At 42.1% G+C, this 27,687-nt stretch overlaps 1 protein-coding gene across 1 annotated transcript in view; it reads left to right on the forward strand.

Moving 5' to 3' along the window:
- The window catches only part of LOC135462076 (transient receptor potential cation channel subfamily M member 2-like), a 45,100-nt gene extending 19,265 nt beyond the window's left edge, over positions 1-25,835 (forward strand). Inside the window, 17 exon segments of the mRNA XM_064739427.1 lie at positions 175-301; positions 1,437-1,520; positions 5,992-6,150; positions 6,537-6,556; positions 6,558-6,637; positions 6,760-6,779; positions 6,841-7,067; positions 7,575-7,819; positions 7,822-7,942; positions 12,492-12,635; positions 13,508-13,762; positions 15,321-15,495; positions 16,093-16,255; positions 18,953-19,140; positions 19,287-19,419; positions 22,735-22,842; positions 23,885-25,835. Coding sequence (XP_064595497.1) covers positions 175-301; positions 1,437-1,520; positions 5,992-6,150; positions 6,537-6,556; positions 6,558-6,637; positions 6,760-6,779; positions 6,841-7,067; positions 7,575-7,819; positions 7,822-7,942; positions 12,492-12,635; positions 13,508-13,762; positions 15,321-15,495; positions 16,093-16,255; positions 18,953-19,140; positions 19,287-19,419; positions 22,735-22,842; positions 23,885-24,125 — 2,490 coding nt within the window. The 3' untranslated portion in view covers positions 24,126-25,835.
- Positions 25,836-27,687: the final 1,852 nt, after the last annotated feature.

Raw genomic sequence — 27,687 nt, forward strand, 5'->3', positions numbered from 1 at the left:
AACAACATATTCATATCTTTGCTTTTCTGAAAAGCTGGGAGATATTAAAATGTAATTCTTTACTTTAAGCACCACTATAAATATCTGTCCGAAAAATTAGAAGCAATAGTCCAGAAAACAACCTGGACTAATTCCTCATGGCTCTGATTGTTTTGGATCTTCTTATTTTAACAGCAAAGTTGGAATGACTACCTGTGCTGCAGAGTTGCAGAAAAGCCAAAGTTTGGGAAGGACCTTCTGGCAGACGTGGGTAAAGTCATCCAGCAGCTGTTGGGAGAACAGGCCAGTAATATATACGGAGGTAACGTGACTGTCATGCTCATAACCAAATTATATGTATGTACATACATGTGTGTAACCTGTATAAATTATTATACACACACACACACACACACACACACACACATACACATACACACACACTTGAGATTTGCTTAATTATCAACATTGAATAATAGTATGTCTACTATACTACTTCTTTATCTGATGTGAGTGCAAAATGCATTTTGATTTATAACCTGTGGTATATTTTTACATGGTACTTAAAGAGGGTCCTGCTTGAGTGCAAGATTAGCCTGTTTTTGTACGTGACATACCCATCTGTCAGTGGCATACCCATCTGTCAGTGGCATACCCATCTGTCAGTGGCATACCAATCTGTCAGTGGCATACCAATCTATCAGTGGCATACCCATCTGTCAGTGGCATACCAATCTGTCAGTGGCATACCCATCTGGCAGTGGCATACCCATCTGTCAGTGGCATACCCATCTGGCAGTGGCATACCCATCTGTCAGTGGCATACCAATCTGTCAGTGGCATACTAATCTGTCAGTGGCATACCCATCTGTCAGTGGCATACCCATCTGTCAGTGGCATACCCATCTGGCAGTGGCATACCAATCTGTCAGTGGCATACCCATCTGTCAGTGGCGTGCCTTCTGGCAGTGGCATACCCATCTGTCAGTGGCATACCCATCTGTCAGTGGCATACCCATCTGTCAGTGGCATACCCATCTGGCAGTGACATACCAATCTGTCAGTGGCATACTAATCTGTCAGTGGCATACCCATCTGGCAGTGGCATACCCATCTGTCAGTGGCATACCCATCTGTCAGTGGCGTGCCTTCTGGCAGTGGCATACCCATCTGTCAGTGGCATACCCATCTGTCAGTGACGTGCCTTCTGTCAGTGGCATACCCATCTGTCAGTGGCATACCCATCTGGCAGTGGCATACCAATCTGTCAGTTCAGTGTTTGACCTGTGGAATACAATGTCAACTGCCGGGCAAATTACAGATGCGCCCAACTTGATGGGAAGTTACATGTACATACACACGCTGTTACAAGCTGCTTTAAGGCTTTATTGTGTTGTTGGTTTTACACGGAGTGTAGAATACTTTTTAAGGTTTTTTAAATGTGTTACTTTGTGCAGGCAGAAGATTTCTTGTTACTACCTCTTCTCACAAGCCCTCGTTGAAGTGGGAAGGAAAACGCGCAGGTGATGCTACTGATGGTGGTAAGTTACCTTTTGGTTTTGTCTGAAAGTGCCGCCATTTATAAACAAATTTTCGTCGTCATATGAAAAATTGTTGAGTACGACATTAAACCTTGAGCACTGACTCACTATTAAGGAATACAGTCATATGCCAACAAATACATTGACCATAATTTAACAATAATTTTCCCATTTATATGTATAAACAAATGCCGTCACTGATAGCACTTAACTAGATGTAGGTAAACTTTTTGGTGGTAAAAAGTGTGTGTCGAATATTGGTTTGCCTTTGTCCTATCATTTGTGTAGTGATCTGTGTACATTTGGGTTTTATTATTTATACATCAATGAAATCCCAGTATTCACTGATAAAAATGATATCACTTTTGTTATTACATTTTGCTGTTACCCTGCTGGAGACCTTGAACCATGGCTCACAGTTGACCTTGCCTTTAATGTAAAATGAAATTTTTCCTTTTAATGTAAAGATTGCCAAAAAAAAGAGGTAGAAATTCTTCATAGGCTTAATTTACGTAAATTCCTATATTGCATTAGCATTAAAACTGTAAAAAGGTTTTGTGAAAGGTAGATATGATAACCCAGTTGATGCCTTGTGCCTCATGGGGTAGCATTTCCACCTCTCAATGGCACAATTTTTTTGGTATTGTGGAATACAATGTAAATATAGCTGTATATGTACTTCTGATGAGATTCAGGTCTTGTTACACACAACTGCTCCCACTACATATTTTCTCTTAATGCTTTCATCTAGTCTCTTCTTGGGCCAATATGGTGTTTTCTCTTACTGTTATGAGGATCAGTTTGTTCCCGTCAAGTATTTCCTCTTGCTATAGTGGTGATCTATTTGTTCGCGTCAAGTATTCCCTCTTGCTATAGCGGTGATCTATTTGTTCCCGTCAAGTATTTCCTCTTGCTGTAGTGGTGATCTATTTGTTCCCCTCAAGTATTCCCTCTTGCTGTAGTGGTGATCTATTTGTTCCCATCAAGTATTTCCTCTTGCTATAGTGGTGATCTATTTGTTCCCGTCAAGTATTTCCTCTTGCTATAGTGGTGATCTATTTGTTCCCGTCAAGTATTTCCTCTTGCTGTAGTGGTGATCTATTTGTTCCCGTCAAGTATTCCCTCTTGCTATAGCGGTGATCTATTTGTTCCCGTCAAGTATTTCCTCTTGCTGTAGTGGTGATCTGTTTGTTCCCATCAAGTATTTCCTCTTGCTGTAGTGGTGATCTATTTGTTTTCGTCAAGTATTTCCTCTTGCTATAGTGGTGATCTATTTGTTCCCATCAAATATTTCCTCTTGCTATAGTGGTGATCTATTTGTTCCCGTCTAGTATTTCCTCTTGCTGTAGTGGTGATCTATTTGTTCCTGTCAAGTATTTCCTCTTGCTATAGTGGTGATCTATTTGTTCCCGTGAAGTATTTCCTCTTGCTATAGCGGTGATCTATTTGTTCCCGTCTAGTATTTCCTCTTGCTGTAGTGGTGATCTATTTGTTCCCGTCAGGTATTTCCTCTTGCTATAGTGGTGATCTATTTGTTCCTGTCAAGTATTCCCTCTTGCTATAGCGGTGATCTATTTGTTCCCATCAAGTATTTCCTCTTGCTGTAGTGGTGATCTATTTGTTCCCATCAAGTATTTCCTCTTGCTGTAGTGGTGATCTATTTGTTTTCATCAAGTATTTCCTCTTGCTATAGTGGTGATCTATTTGTTCCCATCAAGTATTTCCTCTTGCTATAGTGGTGATCTATTTGTTCCCGTCTAGTATTTCCTCTTGCTATAGTGGTGATCTATTTGTTCCTGTCAAGTATTTCCTTTTGCTATAGTGGTGATCTATTTGTTCCCCTGAAGTATTTCCTCTTGCTATAGCGGTGATCTATTTGTTCCCGTCTAGTATTTCCTCTTGCTGTAGTGGTGATCTATTTGTTCCCGTCAAGTATTCCCTCTTGCTATAGCGGTGATCTATTTGTTCCCGTCTAGTATTTCCTCTTGCTGTAGTGGTGATCTATTTGTTCCCATCAAGTATTTCCTCTTGCTGTAGTGGTGATCTATTTGTTTTCGTCAAGTATTTCCTCTTGCTATAGTGGTGATCTATTTGTTCCCATCAAATATTTCCTCTTGCTATAGTGGTGATCTATTTGTTCCCTTGTAGTATTTCCTCTTGCTATAGCGGTGATCTATTTGTTCCTGTCAAGTATTTCCTCTTGCTGTAGTGGTGATCTATTTGTTCCCGTCAAGTATTCCCTCTTGCTATAGCGGTGATCTATTTGTTCCCGTCAAGTATTTCCTCTTGCTGTAGTGGTGATCTATTTGTTCCCGTCAAGTATTCCCTCTTGCTATAGCGGTGATCTATTTGTTCCCTTCAAGTATTTCCTCTTGCTATAGTGGTGATCTATTTGTTCCCATCAAGTATTTCCTCTTGCTGTAGTGGTGATCTATTTGTTTTCGTCAAGTATTTCCTCTTGCTATAGTGGTGATCTATTTGTTCCCATCAAATATTTCCTCTTGCTATAGTGGTGATCTATTTGTTCCCGTGTAGTATTTCCTCTTGCTATAGCGGTGATCTATTTGTTCCTGTCAAGTATTTCCTCTTGCTATAGTGGTGATCTATTTGTTCCCGTCAAGTATTCCCTCTTGCTATAGCGGTGATCTATTTGTTCCCATCAAGTATTTCCTCTTGCTGTAGTGGTGATCTATTTGTTCCCGTCAAGTATTCCCTCTTGCTATAGCGGTGATCTATTTGTTCCCGTCAAGTATTTCCTCTTGCTGTAGTGGTGATCTATTTGTTCCCATCAAGTATTCCCTCTTGCTATAGTGGTGATCTATTTGTTTTCGTCAAGTATTTCCTCTTGCTATAGTGGTGATCTATTTGTTCCCATCAAATATTTCCTCTTGCTATAGTGGTGATCTATTTGTTCCTGTCAAGTATTCCCTCTTGCTGTAGTGGTGATCTATTTGTTTTCGTCAAGTATTTCCTCTTGCTATAGTGGTGATCTATTTGTTCCCATCAAATATTTCCTCTTGCTATAGTGGTGATCTATTTGTTCCTGTCAAGTATTTCCTCTTGCTGTAGTGGTGATCTATTTGTTCCCGTGTAGTATTTCCTCTTGCTGTAGTGGTGATCTATTTGTTCCCGTCTAGTATTTCCTCTTGCTGTAGTGGTGATCTATTTGTTCCCATCAAGTATTTCCTCTTGCTATAGCGGTGATCTATTTGTTCCCGTCAAGTATTCCCTCTTGCTGTAGTGGTGATCTATTTGTTTCTGTCAAGTATTTCCTCTTGCTATAGTGGTGATGTATTTGTTCCCATCAAATATTTCCTCTTGCTATAGTGGTGATCTATTTGTTCCTGTCAAGTATTTCCTCTTGCTATAGTGGTGATCTATTTGTTCCCGTGTAGTATTTCCTCTTGCTGTAGTGGTGATCTATTTGTTCCTGTCAAGTATTTCCTCTTGCTATAGTGGTGATCTATTTGTTCCCGTGAAGTATTTCCTCTTGCTATAGCGGTGATCTATTTGTTCCCGTCTAGTATTTCCTCTTGCTGTAGTGGTGATCTATTTGTTCCCGTCAAGTATTTCCTCTTGCTATAGTGGTGATCTATTTGTTCCCATCAAATATTTCCTCTTGCTATAGTGGTGATCTATTTGTTCCTGTCAAGTATTCCCTCTTGCTGTAGTGGTGATCTATTTGTTCCCGTGAAGTATTTCCTCTTGCTATAGTGGTGATCTATTTGTTCCTGTCAAGTATTCCCTCTTGCTGTAGTGGTGATCTATTTGTTCCCGTCAAGTATTTCCTCTTGCTATAGTGGTGATCTATTTGTTCCCATCAAATATTTCCTCTTGCTATAGTGGTGATCTATTTGTTCCTGTCAAGTATTTCCTCTTGCTGTAGTGGTGATCTATTTGTTCCCGTGTAGTATTTCCTCTTGCTGTAATGGTGGATCTATTTGTTCCCGTCTAGTATTTCCTCTTGCTGTAGTGGTGATCTATTTGTTTCTGTCAAGTATTTCCTCTTGCTATAGTGGTGATGTATTTGTTCCCATCAAATATTTCCTCTTGCTGTAGTGGTGATCTATTTGTTCCTGTCAAGTATTTCCTCTTGCTATAGTGGTGATCTATTTGTTCCCGTGAAGTATTTCCTCTTGCTATAGCGGTGATCTATTTGTTCCCGGTCCAGTATTTCCTCTTGCTGTAGTGGTGATCTATTTGTTCCCGTGAAGTATTTCCTCTTGCTATAGTGGTGATCTATTTGTTCCCGTCAAGTATTTCCTCTTGCTATAGCGGTGATCTATTTGTTCCCATCAAGTATTTCCTCTTGCTGTAGTGGTGATCTATTTGTTCCGTCTAGTATTTCCTCTTGCTATAGTGGTGATCTATTTGTTCCCATCAAGTATTTCCTCTTGCTATAGTGGTGATCTATTTGTTCCCATCAAATATTTCCTCTTGCTGTAATGATGATCTATTTTGTTCCCGCCAGGTAATTTCTCTCGACATAATGCCAGTCGAAGGAAACAGGGGAAAAAAAAGCAGAAGCTAGACTTTGAGTTTGCAGAGAGAGAATTGTTTATCTGGGCCATATTATTGAATCGCAGGAAGTTAGCGAATCTCTTCTGGAAGCTTGGCAAAGATCACATTGGTAAGGCTGTATCAATCTTCCTTCAGAGATGGCAGACCTAGCCAACGGCTGATGTAATGAACCTGGAAATGGTAAATGACATAAGATTTCATCCATGACCAAGTTACCCATATTGCCTCACTCTGAGAGCTCTGTTTATCTTTTGAAGGTGTTTGGGGGTTTGTTTGAATGCAGGATGATATCCTGCTGGAAAAAAACTGAAGTTTAGAACAATTTTTGTCTGAACAATTAATTTTTCAAACAGTGATGAAGAAATGTTTTGGCTTTTTTACTCTTGGTCTTAATCTGAACAGTGTTTGATTTTCCAACAGTTGTACTGACAGAGATATTAATGCTGTAACCTATTCAGTCACATTTTGATGTGTGTATATCTTACCTGACCACAGGGGGAGCATTACTGGCGGCCCTCGCTCCTCAAGAACATGTCTAAAGCAGCTGACGATGAAGAGGAGATAGAGCTGGCTCTGGACCTCATGGATCATGCCAAGTAAGACCACATTTTGTTTACTCAGGGAACTTGCCATAGGTCCCAGGTACTCTAGAGTCCTCCGTCAATAAAACTGGCTACCAGTGCAGAGGTGAAAACTTCTTGAGTATGGTATTACACAGTCAGTTGGAAACAGACCCCTGTTACCTACAAACATCATTAGTTGATAGTTCATCGTGGCTTTGCGTATTGTTATGTTTCAGTCCACTTTGAGTCCCTGGCCGTGGCCGTCTTGTCTGAGTGCTATAACAAGGATAAGCGTATGGCTCACATGTTACTGGTGCGAGAACTAGACTCATGGGGGAAGACCACGCTATTCTCCCTCGCTGACTCGGGAATGCTCATGGACTTCATGGAGCACACCAGCTGCCAGACCAAACTCAACATGATCTGGAAGGGCTGTATGGCCCAGTACACTCCCTCATGGAAGGTCAGTGCACTCCCTCATGGAAAGTCAGTAGGCCTACACATTTTCATAAAAAGTCAGTACACTCCTTCATGGACTGTCTGTACATTCCATAATGGATGTCAGCACCCTTCCTTAGGGAAGGTCAGTACATTCCCACATCGATGGTTATTGCGAAAGCATTAATCAAAATTAAATTTCTATGTGTAGTGAATCTTATTATTTTAACCCATATAAATGATGAATGCATGGCCACAAGTTTCAAGATTGGTACTTCATTTTGAAAACATTTAATTATGATACAATTATAATACAACTTCTGCAGTTGTAAAAGTTAAATATGCAGATTTTATGGGACCCAAACATGTTACAGTTCATTTCACATGAAATGCATGATGTAGATTGCCAATTGATTTACAGAAAATTTTATGACTTTGAATATGGGTCACCTGAGGAGTCTTCTTCTGGGTATAGTATCTCCTTTTCTTCATGGCAGCATGTATCCCACGCCCTGATTGGTTGTGATTTCAGATCATTGTGGCTATGTTTATGCCATTGCTTGTGCCGGCCATCAAGTTCACTGACAACGATTCCCCGATGGAGGACCTGGATGATGATGAAGATGTCCCTGATGATGAGCCTCAGGAAGAGGTGATAGACACCGACCCAAGGGTCACTCAGTTAAGTGTCACCACTGCAACAAGGTCGCACCCAATGACCTTCAGGACGATGTTGAGTTTGCCCATGTCAAAGTCCAGGAGTAAGCAGCGCAAGCGGAAGAGGTTCTTCCATGTGGGACTCCAGGTGGTGATGGTGAGAATGGCAACAATGGGATCAGTCTCATCAGTGCTGTGTACTACTTCTACACGGCTCCTGTGACCAAGTTTTACTGTAACCTGGTAAGTCTGTGTAAACACTATGTACTAAATTCTACACGGCCCCTGTAACCAAGCTTTACTGTAACCTGGTAAGTCTGTGTGTACACTATGTACTAATTCTACACGGCCCCTGTGACCCAGCTTTACTGTAACCTGGTAAGCCTGTGTAAACACTATGTACTAATTCTAGACGACCCCAGTGACCAAGCTTTACTGTAACCTGGTAAGTCTGTGTATACACTATGTACTAATTCTACACGACCCCAGTGACCAAGCTTTACTGTAACCTGGTAAGTCTGTGTATACACTATGTACTAATTCTACACGGCCCCTGTGACCCAGCTTTACCGTAACCTGGTAAGTCTGTGTATACACTATGTACTAATTCTAGACGACCCCAGTGACCAAGCTTTACTGTAACCTGGTAAGTCTGTGTATACACTATGTACTAATTCTACACGGCCCCTGTGACCCAGCTTTACTGTAACCTGGTAAGTCTGTGTACACACTATGTACTAATTCTAGATGACCCCTGTGACCCAGCTTTACTGTAACCTGGTAAGCCTATGTAAACACTATGTATTAATTCTAGACGATCCCTGTGACCCAGCTTTACTGTAACCTGGTAAGTCTGTGTATACACTATGTACTAATTCTAGACGACCCCAGTGACCCAGCTTTACTGTAACCTGGTAAGTCTGTGTATACACTATGTACTAATTCTACACGGCCCCTGTGGACCCAGCTTTACTGTAACCTGGTAAGTCTGTGTATACACTATGTACTATTCTACACGGGCTCTGTGACCCAGCTTTACTGTAACCTGATAAGTCTGTGTATACACTATGTACTAATTCTACACGGCCTCTGTGACCAAGCTTTACTGTAAACCTGGTAAGTCTGTGTATACACTATGTACTAATTCTAGACGACCCCAGTGACCAAGCTTTACTGTAACCTGGTAAGCCTGTGTATACACTATGTACTAATTCTAGACGACCCCAGTGACCAAGCTTTACTGTAACCTGTTAAGTCTGTGTATACACTATGTACTAATTCTACACGGCCACTGTGACCCAGCTTTACTGTAACCTGGTAAGTCTGTGTAAACACTATGTACTAATTCTAGACGACCCCAGTGACCAAGCTTTACTGTAACCTGGTAAGCCTGTGTATACACTATGTTACTAATTCTACACAGCCCCTGTGACCCAGCTTTACTGTAACCTGGTAAGTCTGTGTATACACTATGTACTATTCTACACGGCCCCTGTGACCAAGCTTTACTGTAACCTTGGTAAGCCTGTGTATACACTATGTTCTAATTCTAGACGACCCCAGTGACCAAGCTTTACTGTAACCTGGTAAGTCTGTGTAAACACTATGTACTAATTCTAGACGACCCCAGTGACCAAGCTTTACTGTAACCTGGTAAGCCTGTGTATACACTATGTACTAATTCTAGACGACCCCTGTGACCAAGCTTTACTGTAACCTGGTAAGTCTGTGTATACACTATGTACTAATTCTACACGGCCCCTTTGACCCAGCTTTATTGTAACCTGGTAAGTCTGTGTAAACACAATGTGCTACTTCTACACAGCTCCTGTGACCAAGCTGTACTGTAACCTGGTAAGTCTGTGTATACACTATGTACTAATTCTACACGGCCTCTGTGACCCAGCTTTACTGTAACCTGGTAAGTCTGTGTATACACTATGTACTAATTCTACACGGGCTCTGTGACCCAGCTTTACTGTAACCTGGTAAGTCTGTGTATACACTATGTACTAATTCTACACGCCTCTGTGACCAAGCTTTACTGTAACCTGGTAAGTCTGTGTATACACTATGTACTAATTCTAGACGACCCCAGTGACCCAGCTTTACTGTAACCTGGTAAGCCTGTGTATACACTATTACTAATTCTAGACGACCCCAGTGACCAAGCTTTACTGTAACCTGTTAAGTCTGTGTATACACTATGTACTAATTCTACACAGCCCCTGTGACCCAGCTTTACTGTAACCTGGTAAGTCTGTGTAAACACTATGTACTAATTCTAGACGACCCCAGTGACCAAGCTTTACTGTAACCTGGTAAGTCTGTGTATACACTATGTACTAATTCTACACAGCCCCTTTGACCCAGCTTTACTGTAACCTGGTAAGTCTGTGTATACACTATGTACTAATTCTACACGGCCCCTTTGACCAAGCTTTACTGTAACCTGGTAAGCCTGTGTATACACTATGTACTAATTCTAGACGACCCCAGTGACCAAGCTTTACTGTAACCTGGTAAGTCTGTGTATACACTATGTACTAATTCTACACGGCCCCTTTGACCCAGCTTTATTGTAACCTGGTAAGTCTGTGTATACACTATGTTCTAATTCTAGACGACCCCAGTGACCAAGCTTTACTGTAACCTGGTAAGTCTGTGTAAACACTATGTACTAATTCTAGACGACCCCAGTGACCAAGCTTTACTGTAACCTGGTAAGCCTGTGTATACACTATGTACTAATTCTAGACGACCCCTGTGACCCAGCTTTACTGTAACCTGGTAAGTCTGTGTACACACTATGTACTAATTCTACACGGCCCCTTTGACCCAGCTTTATTGTAACCTGGTAAGTCTGTGTAAACACAATGTGCTTCTTCTACACAGCTCCTGTGACCAAGCTGTACTGTAACCTGGTAAGTCTGTGTATACACTATGTACTAATTCTACACGGCCTCTGTGACCCAGCTTTACTGTAACCTGGTAAGTCTGTGTATACACTATGTACTAATTCTACACGGCCCCTGTGACCCAGCTTTACTGTAACCTGGTAAGTCTGTGTATACACTATGTACTAATTCTACACGGCCCCTGTGACCCAGCTTTACTGTAACCTGGTAAGTCTGTGTATACACTATGTACTAATTCTACACGGCCCCTTTGACCCAGCTTTACTGTAACCTGGTAAGTCTGTGTAAACACAATGTGCTACACAGCTCCTGTGACCAAGCTGTACTGTAACCTGGTAAGCCTGTGTATACACTATGTACTAATTCTACACGGCCTCTGTGACCCAGCTTTACTGTAACCTGGTATGTCTGTGTAAACATAATGTGCTACTTCTACACAGCTCCTGTGACCAAGCTGTACTGTAACCTGGTATGTCTGTGTAAACATAATGTGCTAATTCTACACGACCCCAGTGACCAAGCTGTACTGTAACCTGGTAAGTCTGTGTATACACTATGTACTAATTCTAGACGACCCCAGTGACCCAGCTTTACTGTAACCTGGTAAGTCTGTGTATACACTATGTACTAATTCTAGACGACCCCTGTGACCCAGCTTTACTGTAACCTGGTAAGCCTGTGTATACACTATGTACTAATTCTACACGGCCCCTGTGACCCAGCTTTACTGTAACCTGGTAAGCCTGTGTAAACACTATGTATTAATTCTAGACGACCCCTGTGACCAAGCTTTACTGTAACCTGGTAAGTCTGTGTATACACTATGTACTAATTCTACACGGCCCCTTTGACCCAGCTTTATTGTAACCTGGTGAGTCTGTGTAAACACAATGTGCTACTTCTACACAGCTCCTGTGACCAAGCTGTACTGTAACCTGGTAAGTCTGTGTACACACTATGTACTAATTCTACACGGCCTCTGCGACCCAGCTTTACTGTAACCTGGTAAGTCTGTGTAAACACTATGTACTACTTCTACACGGCTCCTGTGACCAAGCTTTACTGTAACCTGGTAAGTCTGTGTAAACACTATGTACTACTTCTACATGGCTCCTGTGGCCAAGCTTAACTGTAACCTGGTAAGTCTGTGTACACCCTGTGTATTAATTCTACACGGCCCCTGTGACCCAGCTTTACTGTAACCTGGTAAGTCTGTGTATACACTATGTACTAATTCTAGACGGCCCCTTTGACCAAGCTGTATTGTAACCTGGTAAGTCTGTGTAAACGTGATGTACTAATTCTAGACGGCCCCTTTGACCAAGCTGTATTGTAACCTGGTAAGTCTGTGTAAACGTGATGTACTAATTCTAGACGGCCCCTTTGACCAAGCTGTATTGTAACCTGGTAAGTCTGTGTAAACGTGATGTACTAATTCTAGACGGCCCCTTTGACCAAGCTTTACTGTAACGTGGTATGTTTGTGTAAACACTGTACTAATTTTATGTGGCCCCTGTGACCAAGCCTGTGTGAACACTGTATTAATTCTATAAGGCCTCTGTAACCGAGCTTTACTGTAACCTCGTACGTCTGTGTAAACACTATGTATTAATTCTACACGGCATCTGTGACCAAGTTTGACTGTAACCTGGTATGTTTGTGTAAACACTATATACAACTTCTGCACAGCCCGTCATCAAGTGTTACTGTAACTTGGTATTCAAGTCTGTGTAAACTGTGTACTATTTCTACATAACCCCTTCACCAAGTCTTACTTATTCCATTATTGTATTGTTATATATGTAGTATTGTATTGCTTCTATGCAACGTTGTGGCATCCTTTGTTTGATATGGCATTGTTGTTGCTGTTACAGGTGTCCTACCTGACTTTCCTGGGGATCTTCTCTGTGTTCATTCTTACTGACTTGAGGCCAGTGACCGAAAGCCAATCTCCCTCCATACTGGAGTACATTACCTGGGGCTGGTCAGCCACATTGGCTGTAGAGGAGATCAGACAGGTAAGCTGGTTATAGAGATCAGACAGGTAAACTGATTACAGAGATGAGACAGGTAAGCTGGTTATAGAGGTCAGACAGGTAAGCTGATTACAGAGATCAAATATGTTAGCTGATAAACCAGATCAGACAGCTGCAGGTAAGCTGGTTATAGAGGTGAGACAGGTAAACTTGTTATAGAGGAGATCAGACAGGTAAGCTGGTTATAGAGATCAGACAGGTAAACTGATTACAGAGATGAGACAGGTAAGCTGGTTATAGGGGTCAGACAGGTAAACTGATTACAGAGATCAAATATGTTAGCTGATAAACCAGATCAGACAGCTGCAGGTAAGCTGCTTATAGAGGTGAGACAGGTACACTCGTTATAGAGGAGATCAGACAGGTAAGGTGGTTATAGAGGAGATCAGGCAGGTAAGATGGTTATAGAGGACATCAGACAGATGGACCATTTATTAAGATCAGACATGGGAGCTGGTTGTGGAGATCAGACAGATTCATGTAGGCTGGTTAGAGATCAGACAGGTGAGCAGGTTATAGAGATCAGGCAAGCTGGTTGTAGAGATCAGACAGGTAAGCTGGTCGTAGAGATCAGACATGTCCAGTGATTATAGGATTAGACAGGTAAGCAGGTTGTAGATATCAGACGTACAATGGTTATAGAGATGGTTGCAGAGATCACGCAGGTAAGATGGTCGTTGTGATCAGACAGATAGGCTGTTTATATAGAGATCAGACAGGTAAGATTGTTATAGAGGGGGTCAGGTAAGTTGGTTATAGAGATCAGTATGTTATGTTTGTCTTAGATTTTCACACTGGGCCTCTGTTCCCTACCAGCCAGGACATTCCAGTACAGAGTGCTATGTATGTTTCAGATTTTCACGCGAGACCCACGCTCTCTGAAGTATAAGATTGCCAGCTGGTTTGGGAGTGAGTGGAATCGCCTTGACCTGGTGATGTACCTATTCCTCATCCTCTCCATTATTCTGCGCCTGGTGCTGAGGGGCAGCGCGTTTTTTTGGGCACGCCTTACCTACACTATCACCATCACCCTCTTTTTCCTACGCTCCATGCAGTATTTCTACGTCAACAAAAACATGGGGCCAAAAGTCATCATGATCAAAAAGATGGTATGTGGTTAAGACGTACAGTGTATACAACACATTTTTAGGATTGTCACAGTCGTGAAAAAACATGAACAGTCAGGAATTTGTATAAAAAAAAGTCATGGATTTTTGTTTTGAAATATCTGTGGAAACCCTGCCATTTGTCCATGGAGTTGAAGAAATATCTTTCAGTTAATTTTTTAAAATGTGCATTACATAATTTGTAATGAGATTTGGGGTTAATTTTTCTGGAGAAGAAGCTATGTATAGATACTGTAAGGAAGATGTTTTGGGTGCACTGATGGGCATTCATGTTTTACCATTTGTCAGTGAGATATTTGGGTGCACTGATAGGCATTCATGTTTTACCATTTGTCAGTGAGATATTTGGTCGTACTGATAGGCATTCATGTTTTACCATTTGGCAGTGAGATATTTGGTCGTACTGATAGGCATTCATGCTTTACCATTTGTCAGGGAGATATTTGGGTGTACTGATAGGCATTCATGTTTTACCATTTGTCAGTGAGATATTTGGTTGTACTGATAGGCATTCATTTTTTACCATTTGTCAGTGAGATATTTGGGTGCACCAATAGGCTTTCATGTTTTACCAGTTGTCAGTGAGATATTTGGGTGCACTGATAGGTATGCATGTTTTACCATTTGTCAGTGAGATATTTTTTGGTGCACTGATAGGCATTCATATTTTACCATTTGTCAGTGAGATATTTGGGTGCACTGATAGGCATTCATGTTTTACCATTTGTCAGTGAGACGTTTGGGTGCACTGATAGGCATTCATGTTTTACCATTTGTCAGTGAGATATTTGGGTGCACTGATAGGCATTCATGTTTTACCATTTGTCAGTGAGATATTTGGGTGCACTGATAGGCATTCATGTTGTACCATTTGTCAGGGAGATATTTGGGTGCACTGATAGGCATTCATGTTGTACCATTTGTCAGTGAGATATTTGGGTGCACTGATAGGCATTCATGTTTTACCATTTGTCAGTGAGATATTTGGGTGCACTGATAGGCATTCATGTTTTACCATTTGTCAGTGAGACGTTTGGGTGCACTGATAGGCATTCATGTTTTACCATTTGTCAGTGAGATATTTGGGTGCACTGATAGGCATTCATGTTTTACCATGTCAGTGAGATATTTTTGGAGCATATACTGAATATACATGTACCAGTAACTACTGTCTATATAGTTTTGTGACGTTAAATTTTCACAGGATAATTAATTTTACATTATTATGTGTGAATTGCCAAAGACTTTAAAAATGGTACTTGATGCTGCCTTTCATGGCACTCAGCACTGAGAGGTCAGATCAAGGAAACAGGACTGATTGGCCTGGTGTCAGTATAGTGTGACTCAATGGGGTGCCATGTCTTGTGGCATGGACTCGCCCTGCCACAAGAAGACACAGTATTTGTACACGCACTGAATGACTCCTCATCACCATATGACTGAAAAAATAGACATGACATACGTATGTACACATGGGTGAATTGATTCTCACCTTTTCTCCACTGCTTATTCCTCTGGTTTGTTTCTGTTCCTCTTGCAGTTGACAGACCTGATGTTTTTCTTCTTCATTCTCATCGTGTTTGTCGTCAGTTTTGGTGTTGCCTACACGGCCAACCTCTATCCCAACTCTGAACTCTCCTGGAATGTGCTAAAGAACGTGGTTTACCTCCCCTACTGGCAGATGTATGGAGAACTCTTCCTCGAGGATGTAGAAGGTACGGTCTAAGCTCCCTTGCCTCCCCTTGTTAATAACCAGCAGAGCCAGCATGGGCACGTTTTCCCCAAACAGGCTTGGTGCATGTTGAACCTTCCACCACAGCAATTCCACCCAGTTATAAAGAAAACTGAATTGATACCGCTGCTTAATAAGGAGACAACACTAATGCATACATGCAGTCGTCATGAATTGTCAGAATTGTCATGAAGAGTTGGAAAATTCTGTTTCTGATGCTTTAAATGTTTGAAGCCATATAACTTACATACTCCTCGAAGTTTTCTGAATTGCTAACACTATTGAAACAGCTGAGTGTAGCATACATGTACGTGCATGTGAGCACATCACAGCCACTCAGGAGCCTCACAGCAATGCAGCCACTGTGAGTTCAAGTCCAGTTCATGCTGTCTTCCTCATTCATCCTGCAGATGGTTGTTGGTTTCCTCCCCAATCCCCTTGCTCCTCCTTCCATAATACTGGCCACCACCATATAAGTGAAATGTTCTTGAGTATGCATTAGCTCCGGTCAAATTTTTCAAATTATTATGAAATGTTCAAGTGACTGTAGCCCATTGACTGTAGCCCATTGTGTTTTCAGGTGACATGCCTGATGGTTCATGCTCATACAATTCCACGATCTACCACTCTGATGAGGACATAGAAAGGTGTCCACAGAAAACCTGGATCGTCCCAGTCCTAGCTGCAATATACCTGCTTCTCACCAACATTCTGCTGGTTAACCTGCTAATTGCTATGTTCAGGTGAGCCATAGTAATACACAGACAGCAGGTAAACATTGTGATGGTTTACATGTACCTTCTAATTGCTGTGCTCAGGTGAGCCACAATAATACACAGACAGCAGGTAAACATTCTGATGGTTTACTTGTACCTTCTAATTGCTGTGCTCAGGTGAGCTACAGTGATACACAGACAGCAGGTAAACATTCTGCTGGTTAACATGCTAATTGCTGTGCTCAGGTGAGCCACAGTGATACACAGACAGCAGGTAAACATTCTGCTGGTTAACCTGCTAATTGCTGTGCTCAGGTGAGCCACAGTAATACACAGACAGCAGGTAAACATTCTGATGGTTTACTTGTACCTTCTAATTGCTGTGCTCAGGTGAGCCACAGTGATACACAGACAGCAGGTAAACATTGTGATGGTTTACTTGTACCTTCTAATTGCTGTGCTCAGGTGAGCTACAATAATACACAGACAGCAAGTAAACATTGTGATGGTTAACCTGCTAATTGCTGTGCTCAGGTGAGCCACAATAATACACAGACAGCAGGTAAACATTCTGATGGTTTACTTGTACCTTCTAATTGCTGTGCTCAGGTGAGCCACAGTGATACACAGACAGCAGGTAAACATTCTGATGGTTTACTTGTACCTTCTAATTGCTGTGCTCAGGTGAGCCACAGTGATACACAGACAGCAGATAAACATTGTGATGGTTTACTTGTACCTTCTAATTGCTGTGCTCAGGTGAGCCACAGTGATACACAGACAGCAGGTAAACATTGTGATGGTTTACTTGTACCTTCTAATTGCTGTGCTCAGGTGAGCTACAATAATACACAGACAGCAAGTAAACATTGTGATGGTTTACTTGTACCTTCTAATTGCTGTGCTCAGGTGAGCCACAGTGATACACAGACAGCAGGTAAACATTGTGATGGTTTACTTGTACCTTCTAATTGCTGTGCTCAGGTGAGCTACAATAATACACAGGCAGCAAGTAAACATTGTGATGGTTTACTTGTACCTTCTAATTGCTGTGCTCAGGTGAGCCACAGTGATACACAGACAGCAGGTAAACATTCTGATGGTTTACTTGTACCTTCTAATTGCTGTGCTCAGGTGAGCTACAATAATACACAGACAGCAAGTAAACATTGTGATGGTTTACTTGTACCTTCTAATTGCTGTGCTCAGGTGAGCCACAGTGATACACAGACAGCAGGTAAACATTGTGATGGTTGACTTGTACCTTCTAATTGCTGTGCTCAGGTGAGCCACAGTGATACACAGACAGCAGGTAAACATTCTGATGGTTAACATGCTAATTGCTGTGCTCAGGTGAGCCACAGTGATACACAGACAGCAGGTAAACATTCTGATGGTTTACTTGTACCTTCTAATTGCTGTGCTCAGGTGAGCTACAGTGATACACAGACAGCAGGTAAACATTGTGATGGTTTACTTGTACCTTCTAATTGCTGTGCTCAGGTGAGCTACAATAATACACAGACAGCAGGTAAACATTCTGATGGTTTACTTGTACCTTCTAATTGCTGTGCTCAGGTGAGCCACAGTGATAGACAGCAGGTAAACATTCTGATGGTTTACTTGTACCTTCTAATTGCTGTGCTCAGGTGAGCCACAGTGATACACAGACAGCAGGTAAACATTCTGATGGGTAACATGCTAATTGCTGTGCTCAGGTGAGCCACAGTGATACACAGACAGCAGGTAAACATTCTGCTGGTTAACCTGCTAATTGCTGTGCTCAGGTGAGCCACAATAATACACAGACAGCAGGTAAACATTCTGATGGTTTACTTGTACCTTCTAATTGCTGTGCTCAGGTGAGCTACAGTGATACACAGACAGCAGGTAAACATTCTGATGGTTAACATGCTAATTGCTGTGCTCAGGTGAGCTACAGTGATACACAGACAGCAGGTAAACATTCTGCTGGTTAACCTGCTAATTGCTGTGCTCAGGTGAGCCACAATAATACACAGACAACAGGTAAACATTGTGATGGTTTACATGTACCTTCTAATTGCTGTGCTCAGGTGAGCCACAGTGATACACAGACAGCAGGTAAACATTCTGATGGTTTACTTGTACCTTCTAATTGCTGTGCTCAGGTGAGCTACAGTGATACACAGACAGCAGGTAAACATTCTGCTGGTTAACCTGCTAATTGCCATGCTCAGGTGAGCCACAGTATTATACAGTCAGCAGGTACACATTCTGTTGGTCAGTGTGCTACATGTAATTGCCATTTTCAGATGTTACATTAATTCAAAGATGGCCTGTAAACCTTCCATTGTATAACTGCTTCAAGACCAACGTATACATGTATACACACATGTTTGCATAGTATTGGCTTGTTTTAATGGACAAATGTTCATGTACAATAACACATAGTAGTATGGTGTAATGAGTCCCCAGCTGATACCTAGAATTGACTGTTCCATCAGTCCTTCTGACATCAGTTTTCAGACATTTTTATTATCACTTTTCATCATACAGAATTGCAGTGTGGTACTGGATTCCACCACAAGAAGCTCCATATTAGTTTTCAGTTCCAGCCAATTTAGACCATTTATGAAAGTTATCATGAATCTTTCAGTCTAAGACATGTTTACAAAATCAATACTTTCTGAATACTTAATTATTGTTTGATGGTATTTCACTGATGTTTTGCTCTTTTCCCAGTTACACATTTGAACGTGTCCAGGAAAACTCTGAGAAGGTGTGGCGGTATTACCGATACTCTCTGATCTTTGAGTACTACGACCGACCATCATTTGTGCCTCCCCTCATCATACTAACCCATCTGTTCAGGGCTGTGAAGTTCCTCGTCAAGAGACAGAACAGTTCTCCCAAGAAGGCAGATGCTTTTAGTAAGTCCTAACTGTTCTACTTATCTGTCTTTGTACTAGGTACATGTAAATTGTGATTGTTTTCCTGCAATGATTACATTTGTGTAGTTTGGACTTGCCATGCATTAGATTGTAACTGCATGTATGGTGTGACTCCGATATTTCAGGGCGGATATTCAGTCGTGATGACAATCAGAGGTACACAGCTTTAGAGAGGGCAGCAGTGGAAAAGTTTACAACCAAAACCTTGCTGTTTGAGAGGGAGAAGATGGATTATATGGTTCAGAGTACTGCAGATAGGTAAGTAGGGGTGGCACAGTTAGAGTGTAGATAGATGACCAGGTGAGTAATGAATGGCACAGTTAGAGTGTAGGTATAGAAGACCAGGTGAGTAACGAATGGCACAGTTAGAATGTAGGTATAGAAGACCAGGTGAGTAACGAATGGCACAGTTAGAGTGTAGGTATAGAAGACCAGGTGAGTAACGAATGGCACAGTTAGAATGTAGGTATAGAAGACCAGGTGAGTAACGAATGGCACAGTTAGAGTGTAGGTAGAGGACCAGGTGAGTAGACGATGGCACTGTTAGAATGTAGGTAGAGGACCAGGCGAGTAGACGATGGCACAGTTAGAGTGTAGGTAGATGACCAGGTGAGTAATGAATGGCACAGTTAGAGTGTAGGTATAGAAGACCAGGTGAGTAACGAATGGCACAGTTAGAATGTAGGTATAGAAGACCAGGTGAGTAACGAATGGCACAGTTAGAATGTAGGTAGAGGACCAGGTGAGTAGACGATGGCACTGTTAGAATGTAGGTAGAGGACCAGGCGAGTAGACGATGGCACAGTTAGAGTGTAGGTAGATGACCAGGTGAGTAATGAATGGCACAGTTAGAGTGTAGGTATAGAAGACCAGGTGAGTAACGAATGGCACAGTTAGAATGTAGGTAGAGGACAAGGCAAGTAGACGATGGCACAGTTAGAATGTAGATAGAGGACCAGGTGAGTAGGCGTTGGCACAGTTAGAATGTAGGTAGAGGACCAGGTGAGTAGACGATGGCACTGTTAGAATGTAGGTAGAGGACCAGGTGAGTAGGCGATGGCACAGTTAGAGTGTAGGTAGAGGACCAGGTGAATAGGCGATGGCACAGTTAGAGTGTAGGTAGAGGACCAGGTGAGTAGACGATGGCACAGTTAGAATGTAGGTAGAGGACCAGGTGAGTAGGCGATGGCACAGTTAGAATGTAGGTAGAGGACCAGGTGAGTAGACGATTGCACAGTTAGAGTGCAGGTAGAGGATCAGTTGTGTAGGGGATGGCACAGTTAGATTGCAGGTGGAGGACCAGGTGAGTAGAGGATAATACATTTAGAATGTAGGTAGAGGACCAGGTGAGTAAGGAATGGCACAGTTAGAGTGTAGGTAGAGGACCAGGTGAGTAGGCGATGGCACTGTTAGAATGTAGGTAGAGGACCAGGGGAGTAGACGATGGCACTGTTAGAATGTTGGTAGAGGACCAGGTGAGTAGGCGATGGCACAGTTAGAGTGCAGGTAGAGGACCAGTTGAGTAGGGGATAGCACAGTTAGAGTGCAGGTAGAGGACCAGGTGTGTAGGAGATGGCACAGTTAGAGTGCAGGTAGAGGACTAGGCGAGTAGACGATGGCACAGTTAGAGTGCAGGTAGAGGACCAGGTGAGTAGACGATGGCACAGTTAGAATGTAGGTAGATGACCAGATGAGTAGGCAGTGGCACAGTTAGAATGTAGGTAGAGGACCAGATGAGTAGACGATGGCACATTTAGAGTGCAGGTAGAGGATCAGTTGTGTGGGAGATGGCACAGTTAGAGTGCAGGTAGAGGACCAGGTGAGTAGACGATGGTACAGTTAGAATGTAGGTAGAGGACCAGGTGAGTAAGGAATGGCACAGTTAGAGTGTAGGTAGAGGACCAGGTGAGTAGACGATGGCACAGTTAGAATGTAGGTAGAGGAGCAGGTGAGTAAAGAATGGCACAGTTAGAGTGTAGGTATAGAAGACCAGGTGAGTAACGAATGGCACAGTTAGAGTGTAGGTAGAGGACCAGGTGAGTAGACGATGGCACAGTTAGAATGTAGGTAGAGGACCAGTAATGAATGGCACAGTTAGAGTGTAGGTATAGAAGACCAGGTGAGTAACGAATGGCACAGTTAGAATGTAGGTAGAGGACCAAGTGAGTAGATGATGGCACAGTTAGAATGTAGGCAGAGGACCAGTTGTGTAGGGGATTGCACAGTTAGAGTACAGGTAGAGGACCAGGTGAATAGGCGATGGCACAGTTAGAGTGCAGGTAGAGGACCAGTTGTGTAGGGGATGGCACAGTTAGAGTGTAGGTAGAGGACCAGGTGAATAGGCGATGGCATAGTTAGAGTGTAGATAGAGGACCAGTTGTGTAGGGGATGGCACAGTTTGAGTGCAGGTAGAGGATCAGTTGTGTAGGAGAGGTGGCACCGTTAGAGTGTAAGTAGAGGACCAGGTGAGGTAGAGGACCAGTTGTGTAGGAGATGGCACAGTTAGATTGCAGGTAGAGGATTAGGTGAGTAGACAATGGCACTGTTAGGATGTAGGTAGAGGACCAGGTGAGTAAGGGATGGCACAGTTAGAGTACAGGTAGAGGACCAGGTGAGTAAGGGATGGCCCAGTTAGAGTGCAGGTAGAGGACCAGGTGAGTAAGGGATGGCACAGTTAGAGTGCAGGTAGAGGACCAGTTGTGTGGGGGGATGGCACAGTTAGAGTGCAGGTAGAGGACCAGGTGAGTAGACGATGGCACAGTTAGAGTGCAGGTAGAGGACCAGGTGAGTAAGGGATGGCACAGTTAGAGTGCAGGTAGAGGACCAGTTGTGTGGGGGATGGCACAGTTAGAGTGCAGGTAGAGGACCAGGTGAGTAGACGATGACACAGTTAGAGCGCAGGTAGAGGACCAGTTGTGTGGGGGATGGCACAGTTAGAGTGCAGGTAGAGGACCAGGTGAGTAAGGGATGGCACAGTTAGAGTGCAGGTAGAGGACCAGGTGAGTAAGGGATGGCACAGTTAGAGTGCAGGTAGAGGAACAGGTGAGTAGGCGATGGCACAGTTAGAGTGCAGGTAGAGGACCAGGTGAGTAAGGGATGGCACAGTTAGAGTGCAGGTAGAGGACCAGGTGAGTAGGCGATGGCACAGTTAGAATGTAGGTAGAGGACCAGGTGAATAGGCGATGGCACAGTTAGAGTGCAGGTAGAGGACCAGTTGTGTGGGAGATGGCACAGTTAGAGTGCAGGGAGAATATTCTAGGCGCTCAGATCCATAATGTAATTTTTCCTGCTTGCCGCAACGGCCATCTTGGATTTGTGTTGCTGTCGAAAATTATCAGGACATTTAGGATGGACTTGAGGTCTAAATTTTGTGTACTCCATAGATTTGATATCTATCACCAAGCATAACAAGCCCGAGTATGGTCACAGAGGTGTAGACCTATAATTAATTGTACCGTTAATGATATTGGGCTATAGTTGACTGGTATTTACTGTTGTAGCTGTGATGCATATTGAATTGTATTAATATTACTCCAAAACTAACTCCTGGTGATTATACTTCCTTTACTGCAGACTTGAACAGGTGATGGTTGAACTGGAGAGTATCAAGGACCAGGTGCTTCAGGAGAGTGGTGAGCGAGAGGAAGACGCCCAACCTGTGGAGGTGCCTGCTCTGAACAGGTGAGTGTGGGTGTGTGGTTGAGTGGCAGAGTAGGGAAGAGCCTGGATGTGGGGTTACTAAATGAAGAAGGGAGAAGAGTGTGGTATAGGTTGGAATAGTAGCCGTTGGGTGTACTTATGAAGTTCCCTTTGATGCTGTGCTTTCAAGGCATATGTGCAATTCTGTAGACTGAAATACATTTATCACTGTAGAATTGTATAGACAACATGTCATCCAGGTTGAACATTGTTTTTGATTAAGTTTGACATCTTAGTCAACTGTTCAATACCTTTTCATACCCCTTTGTCAGAGCTATTTTTAAAAAAATCATCGGCAAAAGTTAGATGGGCTTCAAGTTGATTTTTTCCTTGTTTTGAATCTTACTTTAAGAAGAGCTGCCATTGATATGCTGAAACACGCTGACAGTTGCTGTTTCTTCTGACTACATGTTTTGTGTATCTCCTGACTACATATATGGGGGTTTTTTGTTAAAGGCACATGTTGCGGAAAGAAATTCAGAATTTTTTGGTTAGTTCAGCTAAATACAAAAATGAGTAGCATTTGACTCCTAACTAAACACCTTTGGCAAATATTTTCCAAAAAATCTTAATTAAAAGAATTGAATGGAGAAATCCCTCACTGGTCTAAGCTGTCCGCCTTACAAGATACCACGTAAATGAGGCAGCACAAAGATTCTCTCAATGCAACGTTCACTTGTGGAAACAATATAACAGGCTAAAAGCGAATTATAAATCTAGTAAACCAAACTTAACTTTCCTTCTATCAGTAATGTATTATAAGTATTCATAATTCCCAACAATATATTTACAGCAGAACGGAAGTTACATGGTTAGCTGCTTAATTAGAAAATAAATACTGTGTTTGACCTTTGCAGTTATTGAACATCCCTGATGTCTATATGACAAGATGAGGTAATCCAGTTAGGAAAATTTGTTTTTGGCCATTTTTCTAAATATAGCTTCTTGATAGTAGAATGGAAACCCCGAGTAAAGCTTTAAAGCTTGTGTTTTTTCTGATTGCGTTTGTTGACATTTTTGACAGTGTTGAGCATCCCAGGGTTCAAGAAGAAATTGGGAAGCTGAGTAGACGAGTGAACCAGGTCAGTGATCAGCTGAACATACAATCTGAGAGACTGGACAGTGTACTAACTCTGCTGGTCAGTATGTCCAGACAACCTTCAGGAGGTCAACAAACGGGCTGGACAACACCCCAACAGTCTGCCAGTACAGGGACAGTAGAGATCCATGAACTACCTGGTAGTCTGCCTGATGATCAGATGTGATCCTCACTGACAACATGACAACTATGGATCAGTACAGGGACAGTAGAGATCCATGAACTACCTGGTAGTCTGCCTGATGATCAGATGTGATCCTCACTGACAACATGACAGCTATGGATCAGTACAGGGACAGCAGAGATCCATGAACTACCTGGTAGTCTGCCTGATGATCAGATGTGATCCTCACTGACAACATGACAACTATGGATCAGTACAGGGACAGTAGAGATCCATGAACTACCTGGTAGTCTGCCTGATGATCAGATGTGATCCTCACTGACAACATGACAGCTATGGATCGGTACAGGGACAGCAGAGATCCATGAACTACCTGGTAGTCTGCCTGATGATCAGATGTGATCCTCACTGACAACATGACAGCTATGTGTGATATATTTTCATTGTACATGTTTTATATTTCATGTTACTTTAAACTATTTCCAATTCTTTGTTATAGACCACTTTTCATTTTATATGCATATACATATACATATTCTGTATGTATTTTTTTTATCCAGTCTTGTAGCCAAAGGTTTTATCCAAAGAGATGTTCACAAATCTGATGTCACAATAATGTTGTTATGAGTGTTTTAATGTTGGGCATTTGGGAGAGATAACGGGCTTCTGCAGGAACTCCCTTTTGTATGTAAGGTCAATGGTGTTTTTGTTGCAAATTGAGTGAAGAAAATGGACCTTAGCCTGGTATTCAAATTCTAAACCTGTATTTGCCCCCTGTGTTTTATCAGTTGTTTATATTTTGCGAGTTGTTAATACATTAACACCTAGTTTGTCAGGAGTGCCATGTTGGATGCACTCAAGTTGGATCTGATTCGTTCACTGTGTTTACACATGTCCAGCATTGTGCTGTCGTTTTACCATGACTCATATGGTCCACATATGTAGATCTGATTGTTATCTACATGTATTTATTTATGCATTCACTTACATTTATATGTAGTTGTGGTTTTATTGTATGATTACACATGACTGCAAGTATGCTGTTGCATAAGGTCTGCTGTTTGTAGGTCTCTTGTAATCATTTGTTACCAAGAGGTCTATAATACCTACAAACGAGCACATGTAAGCCAGATTTTGTGATTTTAAAACACCTGAGTACCTGATAATGGCTTAGGGTATTAATCAGTCAATGATTACTGAGAAATGGGGCTAAAGTTACCTCATATTAATGAGCCAGTCAAATTTCTGATGTAAATGGGTTCTTAATATGTGAAATGAATGTTACTTTCTTTTAAAAAGTTGTTCCACTGTTGGTGGACAAATTTCTCTTGAAATTTGTGTCCACAAAATGAGACACACTCTCAAATGCTCTTTTTTTAGATATTGCCTTTTATTAATGTGTAAATGCAATAAGAAAATCAAAGTTATATTTTGTAGGTGTGGGCGAAGTGGTTGCGCTATCTTTGAATGATACAAAAGAGTTTTATGAATTTTAGTTCTTAATGATGTATTTGTTAAGAACAAAACTCCCCAGGATTATTTTTTAACAGTGATTTACCAGATTTTTATCAATATTGTCCCTTGTACGTGATTTTGATATCATGTTCTTGAAACTGTTCTCTGGGAATCATGGGCTGTAGATGCTGTAGATAACGGCGTTATCAGCTCAGAGACCAGGAAATGCAGCTGGTGTTGGCAGCCAGTAACCCGAAGGGGGTACAGAATGTGTAGTTATAAATGCAGGATTTTTTTTGTGGGAGGGGGGGGGGTGGAATTTACAGCCAGATATGACAGGGAAGTGGTAATCAATCCTGGAACGGTATTAGAATTGATCTGTTATGACAGTCATGACAGTTTATGAGTAAGTTTTTAATTGATCAATTATGATATTACTAAGTGATATTTATGAGAAATGAACAATATTATTTTGACAAGGAGATTTAGTTGAAAAATGTGATTCTGATTTGATATTTTAATTGACCCTTGCAATATCAAAAATATGTTTATACACTTGCATTGCGACATCTGTGTTCGAAATTTGAATTTTTGTTTAATTTAAGATGTGCTTTGGGGCTGCTTTCATAGAACTTGGTTACTCAGATTTCTGCTAACTTTTGTGTAATTGGAAAAGTCTGTGGGTTAAAGCGCCAATAGGCAGCATGATGTGCAAAAAATCTTACTAAAATGATTCACAAAGTTTCTTGAAAGTGGACCCAGGTAAAAGACCACTGGTCAGGTGAAACAGGAGTGTGGGCATTGGTCAACTAACTTACTTGTGTAACGGCTGGTTGGATAACACACCTGTGCAACAGCTGGTCAGATGGTACATTTGTGTGACCTCTGGTCAGATGACACACCTGTATGACCACTGGTCAGATGACACACTTGTGTGTCCACTGGTCCAATGATTCACTTGCGTGACCACTGGTCAGATGATATACATGTACCTGACAGCCACTGATAACATCACACACCTGTGTGGGCACTGGTCAGATGACACACCTGTGTGACCATTGGTCAGATGTACCTGACGACCACTGATCAGATAACACACACACCTGTATGAGCACTGGTCAGACCATACACTTGTGTGACCACTAGTCCAGTGACACACTTCCGTGACCACTGGTCAGATGATGTACATGTACCTGACGACCACTGATCAGATCACACACACCTGTGTGAGCAATGGTCAGATGATACACCTGTGTGACCACTGGTCAGATGATACACCTGTGTGACCACTGGTCAGATGATGTACATGTACCTGACGACCACTGATCAGATCACACACACCTGTGTGACCACTGGTCAGATGATACACCTGTGTGACCACTGATCAGATGATGTACATGTACCTGACGACCACTGATCAGATCACACACACCTATGTGAGCAATGGTCAGATGATACACCTGTGTGACCACTGGTCAGATGATACACCTGTGTGACCACTGATCAGATGATGTACATGTACCTGACGACCACTGATCAGATCACACACACCTATGTGAGCAATGGTCAGATGATACACCTGTGTGACCACTGGTCAGATGATACACCTGTGTGACCACTGATCAGGTCAGACACCGACGTGACTTTCATTATCCTTCTGTGATGGCAAAGGGATGGCTGACTGATATATTTGTGTGAGCTGAAGGCGGCTATTTTAATTGACAGGACTACATATCAGTATAGTGCTTGTGTTGTGCATGCACACACCTTGGGGTTCAGTGATCTCTCCAAAGTTTATTTGCACTGTATTCTACGCAGATATGTACGTGTCTATAAAACGCCAGCACACAGTACACCCTGGTGTATGGGTTACCCCTGGCAGTCCTGTTTGTGTCGGGATTTGCACAATGTATTCCATTAATTCAGGATGTGAAAAGTCAAGTGACATGACACAATAAGGTTTGTTACATAAAAGTATATAATTTACGTTGTATTTTACTTCATCTTAACTATTTTCTGCGATTTGTTTGGTTGTATCCTATATAATATTGATAGCCTGAGTATTTATTTGTCAATATGGTGTAATCATTAACGTCACTGTATAAGGCTTCATGCTTGTTCCTGAAATGCCGTATTGTGATTTCGCAGA

This window comes from Liolophura sinensis, chromosome 1 (genome assembly GCF_032854445.1).
Source record: "Liolophura sinensis isolate JHLJ2023 chromosome 1, CUHK_Ljap_v2, whole genome shotgun sequence".
Classification (NCBI taxonomy): Eukaryota; Metazoa; Mollusca; class Polyplacophora; order Chitonida; family Chitonidae; genus Liolophura; species Liolophura sinensis.